This window comes from Bacillus rossius, chromosome 3 (assembly GCF_032445375.1).
Source record: "Bacillus rossius redtenbacheri isolate Brsri chromosome 3, Brsri_v3, whole genome shotgun sequence".
In the NCBI taxonomy this organism is placed as follows: Eukaryota; Metazoa; Arthropoda; class Insecta; order Phasmatodea; family Bacillidae; genus Bacillus; species Bacillus rossius.
In genome coordinates this window covers 42,912,869-42,931,979 of record NC_086332.1, presented here as the reverse complement: position 1 = coordinate 42,931,979, position 19,111 = coordinate 42,912,869, and the positions used below count along the sequence as shown (strand labels likewise).

The window sequence follows — 19,111 nt, the reverse complement described above, 5'->3', positions numbered from 1 at the left end:
ACGACATCGCCAACGCCAACGTTAATGACAGACCACTCATCGAGGACGTGACACATGACGACACTGTACAGGGCGATCTGGTCGACCTGAGTGACCCAGTAGTGATGTTGCCGGAGCCTGTCCAGAGGCCTGGGAACGGCGGGTGACGAGGATGGACGTGAACAAGGACGTGACAGACGGGTTAACGATCCGGCTCCTCAGTGGGGAGGGCGATGTCGACAGGGCCTAGCAGGTGGTCCTGGACTTGCCTTCCGAGGAGCCGATGACGACCACTCACGCGGGGAGAGGGCCGGCGTTGCGCCGGTCCACGCGTGAGACGACGGCCTTTAACTACCTCCAGGACTACGAGTGGGGGGTCAGTACAAGCCCCGAGACGTACGAGAGACGGCCGCTGGGGGACTGCGTTGCAGTCTGATGCAGCTCCTGCCCCAGTTCGCCCGACCCATACAGAATGACGTAACGAACTCCGATGACCAGACACGTGGCCGGACGCGAACGCAGCTGCCGGTCTAGGCCGACTTCGGGGGCCAGGACGGCCTCGGGGGGGCATATGACGACAGTGGTTGTACCCTCCCAGATGCAGAGGCCGTACCTGTCCACCGACATGGTCCTAAGGGAGGTTTGTCCCCCCAGTGCACCGTCTGTGAAGTGCTACGGTCAGGGATGCACCAGCGTGCGCCCTAGCATGCCAGTGTGCTTCTTTTTGTGTCGTAAATAATTATGCTTATTATGTACTTTTAAGAGGTCACGAGCCTCTACAATTGCGTATATTTTGTAACGTAACAAAACTCTCACGTCTGAAACATTGTTTAAATACTTCACTTGTCATTTATTCGTAACTAATTAATTCATGTGTATTTCGTTTTATTAATTAATTACTTGTCATGTCGTTTTAATAATTCTGTGATTCTTTCAAGTGCTTATGCTATGTTAGTAATGTAATCACAGCCTGGCGCACCGCGAAGCGGGCCTCTCTCACGCCGGCCGATTTCCCCTCCCCTCCTCCGCGGCCAGCGGGCCTCGGCCGGATAGCGGGCGGGGGACGGCAGTGGTGAACGAGACGCGAAAGCGAGCAGATGTGCGCTCCACTCCACGCTGTTAGGGAGATGCGTTTCTCATCTCGAAGTTCGCCGACAGTGAAATGTCAGGGGTCGTCTCTGCAGCTGAGCTGCATTCGTTATATCGCTGGACGTACTCAGTTTTACGAGTTTTTCCGGGACTTCTCCTGCCTACGTTATAGGCTGTGTAAGTGCCTCTCCGGACCGCCGAACCTCTCAGTCAGTACGAGCACTCATAGGACCTTATTCCTCTTACGTGATGGGCCGCGTATGCGCTGTGCATCAATACGGAACAATTGTAACCAGAACCATTAGCTACGGGGTTACCTCCTCTGTTCGTGTCGGGACGTATTCTAAGGACGAGACTTATTTCGGGGAGTCCGGGTCGCGGCGGGGAGGGCGCTCGTTCCTCGACGTTCCGGCCAGGCTGTGGCAGGTTCTCTATACGGAAATAAAAGGGGCTTGTGGAAACGGACATCACCGAGTTATCCTTGGAAATACCTACTGTTCCTCCCCCACGTAAAATTCTCTCCAGGTCCCGTATTTTCCGGTCCCGGCCATGTTGGCCTGAACTCACTCCTCACCGACGAGAGCTACATGGGCAAAACAGGACATTTTCTCAAACAGGAAATTAGGGACATTAGGCCGAGGGACGTCACACTAACATAACAAAATGAACTCACCGCGGCAGTCTCGCGGGGCGCGATAACGAGTGTTCTGGAGACGGCCTGTACCGAAAGTTAACTGTGTTAGGGTGGCTCAGTGAGCGTGACCTTAAATTACACCTTACACTTACTTGTAGTTGCAGCCGGCAGGCGTATGCGCGGCGGTTTATTGAAAGTGTGGCTGGAGTTGGCCAGTACCGTACGTGGCGTGGTCCGCGACGCGGTGCGGAACCAGTAACGAAGGCGGTCGGGATAAGCCCGGACCCGCAAAATACACGCCGAGTTGACGTGAGCAGCTATGAAATAAAAGAAAAGGTTTAGATATTAAAATGACTACAAAATGAACGATCATTGAAACAAAGTGAAAGGCTGCTCACAGACACACGTCTTAGACCCGGCGCGGAGTGGTTGGGGACTGCCGAACATGGCCGCCTCGCAAGGGAGGGAAAGTTTCATCTCCTTTGTAAGTCGGCACCAAAAACTTATATTAACTTAATTTGCTCTATTATAAGCTAAAAACACGTTCCAGGTGCCCAATTAAAAGGTAGCACCTGGTAATTAGGTGCTTAAGGCTTAACAATTGGTTTAGAGTATTTAATTATTTTAATTGTGGCATCAAGTTGGTGACTAAATTTATTAACATATTGTCTCACTGTGAATTGTTTTAGTGGGATTTCTCCTAATCCGACTTGATCATTGTCACCCGCACTTTAATTAAGGCCAGTGGCCGCGGTGAATGTTAATGAGGTTTGTTGTCTACTCCGTGTGTGCGGTGCTCGCACGGAGTGGCTAGGACGCACTTGTTTAATGTCTGGTAATTAGTAATTTTGTCCTAATGGCTTTTTCCTTAATTTGATGTCGTACCGACCGAAGGCCATTAGCCCGGCCTTGGCCCGCAGTACTGGCTCCTGCTGGCAGAACTCACCCCTCGCCAAATCTCCACCCGGGTCAAACGAGCGGCGTAATGCAAGAACTCTCAATGCCATAAATGGTGTAGTGTAATTACCAACAGCGCGACAGTACACCCATTAATCAAACAGTGCACTGATCAAGTCAAACCGAATTAATCAATTGTTTCGGAATGTGCGTCGTAAGATGTAAGTGTAACTCCCTTAAGGAAGATGCGTGTAACGAACGCCCTTAATTTTCGTCTCGGCTCTGAGCCTCAAATTAAGCAAATCCACAAACACACGTAAAATCAGTGGGTTTTAGCGTTTAGTAACAGTATTTAACTTGACTGAATGGCTCGACCCACGCCATACACTGTGCGATGGCCCTGGCGACCCAAGTGCAGTCTACCTTGCCGGATGTCGATGGGGGCATCCTCTTGGACCAACCAGGGTAGGAACAGAATCAGCTCATCTCGGAGGACCAGGGCGCTCGTCTGACTAGACTGGTCACGTATGTCGATGATTGCCTGGGCGTGCCCAGCAGGGGTGTGCTGGTCCCCTCGATGGCCAGTAGGACGGTCCCCTCGTATGGCTCCAGGTCCCCCTCCAGCACCAGATGGGCGGAGATGTACGAGTGACTCGCCACCGTGTCCACCAGGTCATGTACGGGGTGCCCGTTCAGGAGCACTGGGACACGGAGCAGCATGGCCTTGTCGTCACCCAGCAGTCCAAGGTGGGCAGGTGCATCTCCACTCGTCGCAGGGGCTGTTGGGATGTCGGGAAACTGGGTGGGTCCGGCCGCACCTGCTGGTGATGTGACGCAGGCGGCCTCCGGCGCTGGCATGCTGCTGACATCCGCTGGCTGGTCATTCCTATCCGCTATGAGTCTGGATGGAGTTGTTAGTCGGCAACCTTTCCCTCGATTCACCGGTGGTGGCTGGTGCTGGTCAGTCGGGCGGGTGTGTTGGGGACAGTGGCCGGCTAGATCACTGCCCCCTACTGGAAGTTTCCCGGCAGGCGTCCTTCGACCTCCGTCTTCCTCCATACCTGCTACCGTGTCGGACAGTCCGTGTGCCATTGTATACCGTGTGGTATTGCTCAGAGAGGCAATAGCGACACCGCGGTGGCCTGCAGTCACTCGTGCTTCTGTCCGTGCAGCGCTCGTCCTGCCGTGCCGCTAGGTCCGGTCTGGCCTCGAGTTGCGGCCTTGAGTGACATGGGGGAGGCTGAGGCACGTAGGGCACCACTGCCAAGGCGTCCTCTGGTGCCACTTGCCACTGAACACTCGCCTTGTGTCTCGGGAGTGACAGCGGCCTCACTTCCTCTATGGCACGCAAGTCGCCTTCAATCTTCCTTGCCCGCTCGACAAACTCGGACAGTTCCAATTCGGTTGTGCCTCGCAGGAATGGTCTCAAGTCCAGTGACAGCTGCTCACAGATGAGTGACAGTATCTCGCTCGGTGGCCTCCTAGTGTCCAAACGGCGATAGAGATGCAGTTTACTGTGAATAAAGGTTTCGACGATTTCACTGTTTGCCTGTGAAGTGCAGTACAGCTGCTGATGACATCTGGGCCGCGCATGTGGCCTCTCGAAACGCCTCTCAAATGTCCGCACAAATTCCTCCCAGTCCATGAGGTAATCTCCGGTGTCCGTCCACCAAGTCCATACGCGATCCTGTAGTTGTTCACTCACTCTGGACACCCAATTTTCCCACGGTGCTCTCGCCAATCTGTCCCGACACACAGCTATGAACGACCGCGGACACTTGTGCACTTCCCCCGAAAATTCCAGCAACAAGATCGCGCTCTCTGTCACTCGCATCACTATTGGTGAAAGACCGTGGCATTATCCGTGACTTTCCCATGTCCCTGCCTGCTTCGCTGTCGTGTTCCACGGACAGGTGCACACTTCACTGTCCTCGGTTTTCGCGCCTTCTGGTTTCGCAGTAAAAACCAGTCCACACCACTCGCACCTGCCTTCCCCTTCCGGCCCTTTCACATCGGAGTCCATGGTGACACTCTTCACCCGATACCGGAGAGCCCGTCAGCGAGCTCAAATATTATCCCCCGTATGATAAGCTTGTATGCGAAGACGCAGCGACACTCGACACTGTTGTATGACACTCCTCCCGTGGCTCGCTATCTCACAGCGGGATCCGATCCAGGTGTGGGACGCGACGCTTTATCGCCCGTTGTCGCGCCGCCCTGTCGCGCCCGCTTCCGGACCACGCTACCCTGTTTCCTGCGTGGTTAACGGCCCGTCCTACGACTCTGTTCTGTACACCACTGCAATTATGGACTTTTGTCCATTGCACTGGGAGAAGATTGTGGTCACACTAGTTGGGCGCCACTTGTCATCGTCCAGGCTGAGCACCTGTGGTGTACTAGGTGCTCCGGATGCTCTGGGGTAGAGGGGTTCGAGCCATGTGGCTGTGTCTTCCCAACTCCGCCTCTCACACTCGCACAACCACTCGCTCCGCTCGCTCGCGGCCGACTCCTGCGCCGCATTTCCACTCCTTGCCTGCCCCCCCCCCCCCTCCATGGCTACACTGCCCCGCACACGCATAACTGGCAGGAGGGGCGTCGACGCGTCATAACGGCCTGTAGGAAGCCAGGGCGGCACTTGGGTCGACGTCAAACTGTAGTGGCACACGCATAACGACACGAAGTGAGGACAGGCACATGTCAGAATGATTGCACTATACCAGTAATAAGCATTCTCTGCTTCAGCTCAGTTCAAAATCGGTTACTCTTCTACAAAGCCCTCATCTGACCAATAATTACATATGCAGCTACTTTCTGAGCAACAGCTGCCAACAAACGCCTTCTAAAACAGCATCGAATACTGAATAGATGTATTGTAATCGCACAGACACCTCCAGATACAGATACTGCCAGGGGTGAATGAGTCACCGATGCCAATCCAAATTCGCGCAAATGTCAATGTGGGCCAAAAGTTCCAAACTTCCAACTACAGCATGGTTTAAACTTTCTGCCCCTGACTACCTCTTCTTCCGGGACCATCCTTTTTGCTCTGCATTGAACTTGTTTCCTTAAAGTTTGCAATATTTAACAGTGCACGAATTCGCCCACAGGGTTTTCCTTGTGTCTATAGGTTTTACCTGGATCTAATTTATCTAGTTATAGTCTAAGATAGGGAAGTTAGCCATGGCACAATTGCTGCAATGGCTAGCCAATCCCCGAACAAAGTACACCTTGCATGTTCTTTTCTCTGAATGGCTAAACCCAGCATTAAAGAAAAATGCTTTGACATGGAACACTACATGCCTGGACGCACTTAGAGTTTTCCCAATCCTAGACCGCTTTCAAACAAGTACACATAGTTTTGGCTTTCGTAGAAGAAGAAGAAATCATGTCGGCATAAAGTGTAAGATTTGTGTTCCAAGGCAGGTACCACAACAAAATATAACGAATTTAGTTTATTTCCGTAAAATTTTTTTTATGAAACACTGTAATATATATTAATTGTTTTAAAACGTATTAGCAAACAGTTTCAAAAATTAAAAATATTATTTAGAAATTTAAATGTATTTTTTTTTAAATTTCATTATATAAATTTGCTATTATGTACATAATGCGAAGGCAGTTATTGCATATGAAGAATGCGCATTAGTGTTGGTAGTTTTCTGTCGTCTGCAGGGTTTTGCGTGCGCGGTGTTCTGATTGTCAACGTAGTGCGATTTGTTTATGTCAGATTTAAAAATACATTTCCCGAAAATAGGGCTGCGTTACGCAAAATAGGTATGTTATATATTGTTTATTTGATAATACTTATTACAAACATAACCTGAAAAATAATTTATTGTGTAAAAAAAATCTTAAGGATGTTTCATATTTCTTGCATTACATTATCACACAATATTATAGATTTTTGTTAAGTCTTTCTTCGCAACCTTCGGCTCAATATTAGCTAACAAATTAGTCCGTTTTGGTGCATTCGAAGATTTTAGAAAATCCAATTTTTTTTTTCCAAAACGGCGTTTTCAAATTTATACTCAATAAATACTCAGTAGTGAGCAAGACGATGACGTTCGGTGAAATCAATGAATGAAAACATTTTAAAACAAAAATATTGAAATGAAAATATTGAAATTGCTTTAATAAATAAATTTCAATTGTTTCTTTCGATATTTACAAGTTGTATCTACTTTAAAACCACAGAATATCCTCAATTTATTTAGTTCCTTCATTAATACCGAGTTTTATATATAATCCGTTTGGAGAACTGGTGCATTTTCCCTTACCTTATGTAACCTGTGACTCTAGTTGTGATCACCTAAATGTGAATTAAGTTACTCAATCCATAAAACCATTCAAAACACAACAATTAAAAAAAAAATAATTTTAAAGACATAACTTAAATCTCTCAGAATTGCTGGTGCATACATTTACATTCATGAGAAAAAGTGTACATTGCCCAGTGAATTTTAAGAAAAACGGAAATTAATACACAAAATATTACAAATTGTAATGTAATATTTTACAAAAATCTTTCTTGCAGCCTGCACAATTACACACAACCAAATCAGGAGACAAAATGGTAGGGTCTAATGTGCCCATCAAGGCAAGCACATGATTTATTGAAACTGAGGGTACCCTTATTTGAACAGGTCCTGTCACATGCTTAAAAATTATGTCTTTGTGTAACTTCGGAATTAAGCTTCAAGGTAGGATGAAAATGTTTTACTGTATTAATGTAGCTGACCAAACTGAACCAACTCTTAACTTTAACTATGGTCACTTGCACCTGCGAAAAGGAAAGAACAAAACCAATTCTGAAATTGCCAAATTTGAACTTGTAACTAGGATGTGTGCATATTAATTTATCCAATTTACTGATATGGAGTCACACTTTCAAACAGTTCCGATCATTTCTGAAGAGTTTTTAGAAAAAAATTATGTTAAAGCTTAGTTAATTTTTACTTTCTAAAGTTTTTTTGTTGTCACTGACCTCACATACCTAGACATGTGAAAACTGTGTACAAAATACATAAATAGGAACGCCAACCAATGAGTAGTTATTCATAGATTTGATACATTGCTGCCAACCTAAATTGAAAATACATAAACATCATACACAGTCTTAAACATGGTAACAATTGTAGGAAGGTACAAAGAACTAACTGGAAAATGAGATCTTTGTCAGGTAATAAACTTCTTGCAATATCACAATTCTGTTTTGCAGAAACATATAGCATGATCATTAAAACTTAGAAGCTTCCTCTTTAGTATTTTATCTCTGTTTTTCGAATAAGCAGGAAACCAGAATATCTATAAGATTTGTAGGTATTTTATTCATAATATTTGTATTAAATTGAGATGAAACAATTGAGAGAATGTGAACATCTCATGATGGTTTTTTTTTTATAATTAGGTAAATCTCTCTATGAATAGCAATTTTGTGTACATTGTTTTTTTTTATCTACAATGGCTTTTTTCATTGATGCTTGCCCCACATGATAATTAAATTGCTTTAAGAGTACTAGTATTTGGCTCACCATCATATTTTCCTGATTTAAAGTATTGAAGGGTGTACTGTGTGTATTCTTAATTAACTACTTAAAATACATAAACATAAGACTTACAGAGCACTTCATGAGCATATTAAACAGAAAAAAAAATTCTCGATACATACACCAATCCATCACTTAGCACGTATTCAAATTGTGCGAATGCACTTAGCACAATGTTAATTTCACTGCTCCAGTCTTGAATAGCACGTCTGTAAATTTCAGTTTGTACAAAATTACCACAGGCAAAAAAAAAAGTCAGGCATGATGCCACAAAGTCTACTTCAACTCAGTAATCAACAGATGTACCGTGGCATACAGTTGGCTATACGAAGGAGGAAGAGATGAACGTGCATGTTTGTCCACACTATCGGCTGTTGTACAAACATGAGATATGGCAAGTTCAGTTGTGGCTATGGAGTGTAAAGGACCAAATATTTTTACGTCTGCGTATGCCTCCGGGCCGTACCATTGCCGCCCAGCTACATACTGTGCCATGATCAACCTCAATCTAGCCAGTGGCAGGGAACTCGCACGTATGTCCATTTGTCTGCCGTTAACTGTACGTGCGCAAGCACCTGCAGTTGGAGAATCATGGCTTCCAAGTGAGAGCGTAATGCATCGTGTTCAAGTATTTGAGACAAAACTAGAAGTATTACGGCGTGCAGAATGTCATGAAGGCCACACTTATACCTAGATGTTCACATTTTAGTTTTAAGCAAGTCAACTGTGCGTACAATTGTACGACATACACACTCTATCAAATGTTTATATAAGTCTGATGCTTTTGGTTGTACTAGCGGGAATATAGTTGGCATTAGTTACTGGAACAGAAGTGAACAGATGATTCACATGGAAAAGGTTGTTAAATGAATGGTGCAATGAAAAGAAAATCACAGGCCTGACAGGATTGGTGTGAACCAAGCAGTGATGTGCAAATAAGCACTTCAATTTTTGAAAATTTAAAATGTAAATATCCAGACAGTAATATCAATTTCACTGTCAGTAAAGGATGGTTTGGAAAGTTTTTGGAAAGGTACATGATGTAAGTTGAAGGTCATGCCCGGCAGGCAATAAGTACATAACCACCTATCTTCCCTTACACTGTGTCATATTTGTCATACAAAGTATTCAATAGTAGGCTTATAAAGATAAATGGTGTGATATATTTATTGTTGAGTGTTACTCTACGCATTTATATTACGTAAAGAATATTTCCCTACACATTTTGGAACACATTAAGTAAATAAGCCTTGTTATTAATGGAGACTAATGCTTCAGAATAGGTGATTTTGAATAACACAAACATTTTTAGGAATGCATTAGTCGTGCTAAGTGAGGAATTGGTGTAATTGAATACTTAAAGCTGAAAAAAACTGGGAATAAGCAGTAGGCCATGGTGGTTGAGTAGTCGGATTACTCACTTTCACTAAGATGATTTGGGTTCAATCCTCGGCAGAGTCGAACCAGGATTTTTCATAATTGAAAAAATGTGATGAGTTGCAGTGAGCTGTTGGGTTTTCTCAGGGTATTCCCATTTCACCTACACTTATCCCATCATTGCTTATGTCTCATCACCACCACTCATTGTATCTAACAGCTCAGAGTCAAGGAGACATAAGCATCTGTTCGTTGATTCAATAGGCTTGGTGACACCGAAGTAGGAAAACAGTAACCTTTGAAAAAGTAACTTCTATCATAGGTACATTATCACACACCCATTTTCTAATGACTTGTCAAAAAGTTGTCAATTAAAAAAAATATATATGATACACATATAGGTATGCATCAATTTATTTGGTGTGTTTACCTTACAATCAAACTGAATGGTACTTATGAATATTTGACTAACATATGCATAAAATAGTCTTAACAAATGAATCATATATGAGTTCACTTACACTCTTGTTATCATGCTCTAATTGGCACAATGCACTAACTTCTGGAAAAACTAACATATATGAATCAAAATACAAACATTATGCACTTACTACTAGAATAACAGTTCCAACATACCATATATCTAGTTTACAAAATACAATTGTTACTTTTTTATAGTAAAATGTTAAACCGTTCACATTCTGTATTTTGTTTTTTTTCTTGTTATTGGGGGTTGAAATTATTGTTTGAAAATTATGATTGAAAGCAAAAACATTTTTCTACTATTAAGGTTGTTACAGTTTTAGCTATTAGTGTACTGATATTCATACACAGTGGTGATGTTTTGGGAATGTTACAATGTATTTCAGCCATGGAGACGATTGGTGGAGATGTGTTTGAGAACATCGCGCTGACTCCGAATGGCATTGCTAATGTTTTGACGGGGGATCAGAACGTGAGGAAGTATTACCGCAAGGCAGCACACAGGTTGGTGGAAGTGCAGTTCGTTTGCAAGCTGTGTCACCTTTCGAAGCAGCTGTTAGGGGCTGTTTTCATAACAAAGTATTGCCATCCTTCCATTAAAGAATGTGGTGGTTTACATATGTTTTGTTAGCTGTGAAACAGTTACCTAAGTTCTTTCAATTGAAATTTATTTGGAGTATTTACTATCATTATTATTTTTAATATTTTTGAGTATTTTATTTCTGTTTAATGGTAGGCCTTGCTTTTTTCAAACTAAACATTCCTAACTTTAGGTGTGTGCTGAACATTGTTTCACAGAATGACTTATACTGGGTTTAAATACAGGTAGGCCCACATACATCTAGGAGGTGGCACTAAGAAGATGACCAGGTTGGATGGTCCTGGGCACCATTTTAGTTCAAAGTTCAATAAAATAGAATGTGACCTTGGTGCCTATTTTTGCCATGGTTTCCTGGCTTCACACCAGAGTAATTAAGAGGACAAAAGTTTCACATATCACTGTTTAGATGCACTTACTTAAAGAAGTAGGTAGGTACATTTAATAATTTTCAGTTTTAATGGGACCATCAGAACCATACTGCTTCTGCCACAAGATTCTAATCTGTCGTGTTGGCTTTCCATCCTCAACATTATCAATTTGCATTGAAATAATAGAGTTAAAGGCTGGGGCGTGTGCAGAGGGGATATGGGATCCCCTCACCCCTCTAAATCATAATTAATCCAAAAAAAAGCCTATCATTCCCACGAACAAAAAGAAAATTTTAAAGCAAACATCAGACAAGGAGGTTCTATCCCTGTGTACGATCCTGGATAAAGGCATGATGCTCGTCCCTCTACTGCTTTCAAGATTTTGTGCTGGAATTTTCATTCTGAAAAACAAAAGCAAAGCACCCATTTTAAGCAATTTTCATTCACCAGATATGATTCTGAGACTCAAAGTGAGACTAATACTTACATCTCAAATCTGCAGTTGGTAAATGTTTTTCGTTCATACATCCTCCAAGAAATATAGTGCAGTTTTTGTAACTACCTATGTGCTAAGAACTGAATTTTTAAGAGAGCACAGGACAAGTTTTTTTAAATCATAAAAGTGAGAAGAACTATCCACTACTTTGGCTGTTTGATTAAAATTTCTCTTTAAAAACAGTGTGGTCTGAATGTAGAAAAACTATTCTTTGGTCTTCCGTGATGTTTAAAGGTTATAAAAAAAGTTCAGATTATCCTTCTTTTATTCCTTAAATTTCATTGGCCAGCTCCCTGGTGTTTGTAAGAAACTTTGTCTGCTGTGGCTCCGAGGTCAATGGCTGGTCTCTGAATCATCAAGATTGCAATGTATGTTTGAACTTAGGATAAAAGGGGACTATGTGTTATTAATAAAAATAATTGAGGTATTACAGTAACAGAAGGTTTTTTTTAATCTGCTTTAAATTTTAAAATAAAACTTGCAAAGAGGAAGTTTTAAAGTGAATTTGTAAAACAAGTTGTCTATAAAATAATGTCTCAGTTTCAATAGTAGGTATATTAATAACAGTTTAATTTAGACTATTTACAACAAATCATACAGCAAATTGAAGTTAACTATCTTAGTTTTTCTTACAAACGTTCAATAAGTGCACCTTTAGTTATATGGCACATGTCCAACCTAAAGTACAATTATTCCCACACTTTGGCTAACACATCCAGAACAATGGAAGCAATAGCCTAGTCAGTTCTGTGTCTCAACTCATTAGGTAGTGGCAGAATGTGACCCGATCTTTTATAAAGCCCCAAAGAAAAAATGGCATGGCGTTATGTCAGACGAACGTGGAGGCCAGTGAAAAATAACTCTGTTGTCTCGACCATTACGACCCAATCCAACAGTCAGGGACTTCGACGTTCAACCACTCTCGTGCAAAGAGATTCCACTGGGGAGGTGCTCCATCCTGTTGCCAAATAAAGTGTACAGGTTCACCCTCTACTAATTGGAAAAAGAGCCATTGCTTCAAGTGAGAAAACAACAAAGCAGTACTCACACATGTGCTTATCTAAAACTGTTTGAGTTACTCTTTAATTGTGACTGAACCAAAAATCTACACTGCTTGCAGTTGATATTATTAAAATTTATAACTGGGGACATTTTTTTATGGACATATTGTAGGCCTACTTTACTTTTTTTTTTGCTTGTGCTAAACATGGAATTTTTTTATTAAAAGCAAAGCAAAACTGAACTCAGTTTTGTATTTTATTCCCCTTTAATTATTATAGTCTTTTGATGATGTGGTATATAAAACAGTCAGAAAGAGTTTTCACTTTAGTTTGGTATGAAAGCTATATTAATACTAGTAGGTATATTGAAAATCCATAGTTAATTTAGGATAAATAGCTGTTAATAATGGGTTGTCTTTGATTTAATGGGAATATTGTGATATACGTTGTACATAATTACTTAAAAAAAAATAAAAAAAGTTTATAATCAAGTATACTTATGCTTCCCCTCTTGTAACTATGAGAGAAGAACCAGTTGACGATGAATAACAATTAGGTTGTTACGACAATGAATTGTAGGTGTCCAAGGATTATTTGGAGCCACCAACTAGATATTTGTAATAATTTTTTGTTAAAAATGTAATTGTTGAGAGAGAAGCAATCTTAAAGAAAACATTTCCATCTTTAAATTCACTTTTATTATGTTTTCTCATCTTTCCAAAAGATTGGTTCCTCACAACCAAAATTAAGTGAATTTAAAAATGAATTTAATTGTGCTGAAGACTGAAATGACCACTGAAAAGTTCGAGATGATTATTTTAAAACTTAGCATGGTTTAAACTCAAAGCTGTGCCGATTCAGACAACGGCTGTGAAAGCTTGCAAACTTTATTTTTCAGTCAATAAACAGCACAGTTAACTCTTAAAAACCATAGGACATAGAACATTTGCTTTAATTTCATATTATTAGCAGTCAACAGATACACAGTTGTGATAAAGGCAGTGAAGCTACTTACTTTTGATCCCAATTCACGAGGGATAAAGAAATTGCTTGTCTAGGAAAACATGAAGGAAAAATTTGTTCTGAATTCTGAATACGAGTCCCCTTATAAAAGAGGTTTTGAATCTGCCCCTGTACGTAGGCCATGACTTCATACAGAAAAGAATAGACATATCTGATGACAGACAAGTTACTAATGATTTTATAGCATTCCCAGTTGCATTAAGATACAGAACAATAGTAATAGAATGTACTGGATATGTTTACTATGTTTTGGTACTTTGGAACAAGATGAATAAAATATTTATTTGTAAATGTGTTAATGACAGACAGGTAAAGATAGATTAATTTCACAGTTGCATTGTAACTGCAACCCTCACCTCGTTAGCGTGACACCCAATCTTTCATGGCCACTGAAGATGTTCTGTAGTAAAAAAAAAATTTGTGAGTGAGTCTTTCAATACTTGTTAGTGATGTGTAGAGCTAAGATATTATGGTGTTATAGAAAAGCTAATTTTGTCATTAAAAATAATAGATTTCATCTTTATCGTCATTAAAAATTAAAACACATGTTATAATAAATACATATCAAGCACAATTAATTACATTGATCAATTGCTTCAACAATTTGTAGTAAGTCACTTAAAATATTTACATGAAACAATACTACTTTTACTGATGAGAGTAAGTTCAACCAAAAACTGCATACAGAAATTGCAGTAATAAAAAAATCAGTACGCAATGTTAAAAGCCTAAAATCATTATACTTATTTACATTTCCTTGTGATGTTTCTATGTAGGTTATACCCATGTCTATAGTATCAGCTATAGACTTCTTTAATTTATTTAATTTATTTAAAAAGCCATAGATAGAAACTAAATGTACATGTACATAAGATTTGAACCACGTCACTCGAGCTTACAAAGCGCCACCTTACCGCTATGTTACCAAGACCATTGGGGGAAGTAACAAGGACAATATGTGTTGCCAGTATTATTAAAATTATTACAATAGTGTAACACCAGTTTTGTTAGGTATAAAGTTTCATTTGGCACACCAATGTATTTGGTATATACCCTAATGTTTACAAAAGTGACTATATATGGGTTCATGTTGCTTAGTGTGTGTGCCATTTTTGCATCAAATTTCCGTTCAACAACTTCCGTTCCATTTTCCTCTAAATTACTCTAACCAAGTGCCGTATACAGAGAGCTAAGATGTCTTGAGCATTTTACCGAAAATTCATTGAAAAGTAGACCAGTCTTAGATGGTACTTACTGGACCAAATCGAGCTTTTTAAGGGGCCCGCCTAGTCAGGGGTGTGTTTGTGTTAGTGAGGCATAATGATAAGTGATGCTTCTAGTGCTAATTGCATCTAAGAACAAGGCTGTGGACTGCTTAGGGCAGCTATTGTATTTGAGTGGCAGGGAAATTAAGATAAAAGTATAATGCAAATATCTTGAGTGCTTTCAAGAAAATTAATATTGCACAATCTACAAATAATTTCTTTAGCTAGTGGTTATTAGTTGTAGCAAAACAATTTGTAATGAAGTGTGATACCAGGAGTGTAAACAATCTGTGTTGCAGCTACTGCGTGCTGTATGTGCTTCCATTTTGATTGTGCTTCCAAATGTGCTTCCATTTTGATTGTGCTTCCAAATGTGCTTCCTTTATTTTTTTTTTATTGGACTTCCAAATGTGCTTCCTTTTTTGTAGAATTTGCTTCCATTTTGTCAAATGTCTTTTCAAATGTGCTTTCTTTTTTGATTTTGCTTCCAAATGTACTTTCTTTTCATTGATTGTGAATTATTAAGTCTGAAGTCAGGTCATGATTGGCCTCGTGTTTTGGAGATGTGTGGCCTATGTGCATGACTTTGTAAATGGCCTACTTGAAAGATATAACAAGTATCGAAAAATTAGACCTCTTGGATACTGACTGAATGTCTGACCACCTACTGGAGGTGTCTAGCCAACAAATGGATGTGTCTAGCCAACAAATGGATGTGTCTTGCCAACAAATGGATGTGTCTTGCCAACAAATTGATGTGTCTTGCCAACAAATGGATGTGCCTTGATACCTACTGAAAGTACGTTCCTGACCACTGAATAGATGTGTCTGGCCACAAACTGGACATGCAGGGCCAAAAAATTGGCTGAGGTTGAGCATTGGTTGGACATGTCTGATTAATCGACTGTGATGCAGAACTGACCCGAAAACACATGCCATGGCATGCAAAGGACTCGCTTCGCCTTGTAAGAGGACTGCAGAAATTGAGAACCGCTATTATTTGTGAATTTGTTGTTTTATTTCTTGAACCTGTCTCTTGTTTTTTTTTAAAAGTAATTTTAACTAAATTATCTTTTTTTTCACCGTTCAGGTGTCTGACTGAGGACAGGAATCAATAGAATCAATCAATATTTTAATGTGATATTTTTTATATTTTAATTTTTTTCCTGAATTATTAGATAAATAATTACAGACTTTCAAGTTGGAGGCAGAAGGCTGACAAGATAGTGGATGTCATGTTAGTAAATACTACTACACTCTAGCGGATAAGAATTAAGTCAAGATGGTGGCAGCGCCCTGTAGCAGGCAATGTGTTTTAACTAGTGCTCCTGCTAGCAAGTTTTGAAAATAAAGATGGCAGCTCGGTCTCGAACAGGTGATGCTATTATTCCTTCGAGTTCAAAAATATACAAGTCCAAATATGTGTTTTTTATATATCTTAATTAATCCTGGGTCTGGTAAATGTCTCGATGGCCATGCGGTCAAAGTCGTGTGTTTGCCAACCCATAGGTCCGAGCTGTCATGGTTCGTATCACTGTAATTCCAATGCATTTTGTAGAAAAAAATAAAATTTTATATGTCGATGAAGACCACAACAACATTGGCAGGTAATTGAACATCAACCATATGTGCCTGAGACAGAGCAATGGTGGCGCTCTCTAGGAACAAACAGAAACAAAGATGTTGGTATTAAGATGGTGGCCTCCAGCAGAACAGAAAAAAAAAACAAAGATGGTGATCGTGACATAAACCAATATGGCGGCCTCCATCAGACGAAAACAAGATGGCGAACTTTGTCAGAATCGGAAAAGTGGTTAGGACATCAGATTCAAGATGACGGACGTGACATTAGAATTCACGATGGCGACCATAACGAAAAGTGCAGTATTTGGGATTGGGACACTCGATGGCAGGATGGTTGAATTCTAGATGGCGGCCATAATTAAAAGTGCAACGTTCGGGGATAGGGTTGTTCGATTTCAAGATGGCAGAATTCAAGATGTCGACTGAGGTGTATGTCAAGGTAAATGTCATCCAAGATGGCCGCCGTGACGTCATGGGGGTCGGTCATTGGCTCGCTCCTCGCTCCGACTCCAGTAGCAGGACCGGCCAAGATATACTACTCATAATGTTAAAAATGGACCATGTTAAAAAAAAAGTGGCTAATTGGTAGTTTGGCTCACGGCTTGGGCGGTTTTTTGTGATAAGGGGGGAGAGGGTGGCTGTTCCCGCTGCGCACCAGAGATACGATTGGGTAACCGACGTGCCAATGGCCGGGCGTGGGGTTGGCGGGGTTATCTGCGGCGAGCGGCGGGCTGCGTGGCCAGTCATGCCGGAGAAGCAGCAGCAGCAACAGCAGCAGGTCCCTTGCGCGGGCCTCGAGACCCTCTTCCCCCGCAACCCGCGCTCGGAGCTCGATCTGGACGCCTACGCAGAGGGCGTCGAGGGCTTCTGGGTGGACAGCCGCGAGTCGTCGCACAGGTAGAGGCAACGAGCCGAGCCGTGTGGGTTTTACCCTGATAGTGCGAAAATACATGTGCAGTGATACCCACGGTAAAGTTTAGTCTTAAAACTTTTTTTTAATTTTGAAATTTGAAAAATTGTACATAAAGTAATTTTTTTGGAGGGGGGGGGGGAGGCCGCAAATTATTAGCCTCGGGCCTATCCTTTCTTTAGACAGGCATGAAGTCCTCAGCGCGTGGACTTACGATATAAATATAGAACTGTCGAAATAAATTCGCTTAAACAAATGGCACTTGAATTTGTTCAACGGTGGGTATTCAAAAATACCAGCATGTTGAAGAAGTACTCATTTTAATGCACTACATACCGACCATCGAATATTTCCTCGGATATACGGAGTGCCATGTGTGTGTGTGTGTGTGTGTGTGTGTGTATATATATATATATATATATATATATATATATATATATATATTTGTAAACTCAATGTGCCGAGTGCATGTGCATTGACGCAGTCTCGCCTCAATATTCCCTCCGCGGTGCAGACCTGGTGGTGGCGCTGCTCCTAATTCCCCGCGACGTTAACAGCCTGATGAATCATGACATGTAAAAAAAATAATGCAGTAGTACCTCGTGTGGCTCGAGAGGCACTCAGTTATTCTTAATTTATAATTATTAAAGTTAACAAATTTTTTAATTATTTTGTTTGGTGTACTATTGAGGTTACTCAACTTTGACATTTAATATAGCATTTAGTGTGTCCAATTGTACCATTTTTAAATTTTTTTTTTTAATCATCTCTAACGGGGAAAAAAATTGTAAGTAGATGCAATCTATCGGTTCTGAAATTTACCGGATAATTTGAAAGTTTCGTAAACGAGAGTCACAAAATGATTTGTTTCGCAAAGCGTTATAACGAGCATACTATATGTTGTGTTGTTTGTGGAGACACTGGCGTATCGGCGACCGTAAGCGCTGTTGTTTTGACCTTAAGATATCTGGCAGGTCAACCATCTATCGTCGCGACGTTTTAAATAGCCCACGTAACACGTGTTTTTCACGAGTAAAACACACACAGTTCCTGGAAAACATAATGATAGGAAGGCCAATGCCTGATAGTCTATGGAAATTTTTGGTCATATAAAATTATTTATGTACAAATTTTCTCTTAAATGTTTTAATATACTTATGTTCTTTTCTCAATTTTACCGGATTCAACGATGGGTAAAGTTAATAATGATAATTTATTTTTGTTAATAACTTAGTCGTGGGTAGATATTCTGTAAATTCAGATTTACGTAATTTTTTTATGAGTTTGGGTTATTTTCGATCTAATTTGACTGGACTATAAGTAAAGTGCGTAAATAAATTGTTTCACAGTATCTCCTAATGACGTTTTCCTCGCAAATCTACTAGGCTTGATATATTAAGCAACATTTCACTTACGATGATAAAAATAGAGCTGTTAATCCTTTCCGCATTTTGGATTCCTACATTGGCATCATCATCATAGAAGATATCTAAACAATAACATGTTCAAGAACTATGTATATATATTAAGTACGGAATTTACACGTCTTTATCAGTTCGTAGATTGCTGTAGCCTTCCCATTGTAAAACATTATGGATGTGGTATCGCAGCGTGTGGAAGCATGCACAATCATGAGATACTTGGATACTTGGATACTTGCAGATGGCGCTACTTAACGACGATTGATAGCTAAGAATACCATACACATGATGAAAAACATAGTACGTACACGTCTTCTATCACTGTCACATGGCCGTCGAGTATTCCCGTGAGGCGGGGGGGGGGGGGGGGGGGGGGGGGGGGGGGAGTGAGAGAGAGACGACGACGACACCGGGGTCCGGTTGAGTTTTGAAATTTT

General features: G+C 41.2%; 1 protein-coding gene across 2 annotated transcripts in view; it reads left to right on the top strand.

The window, feature by feature from the left end:
• Nucleotides 1-6,174: 6,174 nt before the first annotated feature.
• The window catches only part of LOC134530580 (cytosolic purine 5'-nucleotidase), a 150,298-nt gene continuing 137,361 nt past the window's right edge, over nucleotides 6,175-19,111 (top strand). The window contains exons 1-2 of one of the 2 annotated variants that reach the window (XM_063365551.1): nucleotides 6,175-6,373; nucleotides 10,392-10,509. In XM_063365551.1, the coding sequence (XP_063221621.1) occupies nucleotides 6,235-6,373; nucleotides 10,392-10,509 (257 nt within the window). In that variant the 5' untranslated portion in view covers nucleotides 6,175-6,234. Of the gene's footprint in view, nucleotides 6,374-10,391; nucleotides 10,510-17,052; nucleotides 17,241-19,111 lie in introns of those variants that run through there. The other variant, XM_063365550.1, reaches the window with a different exon arrangement.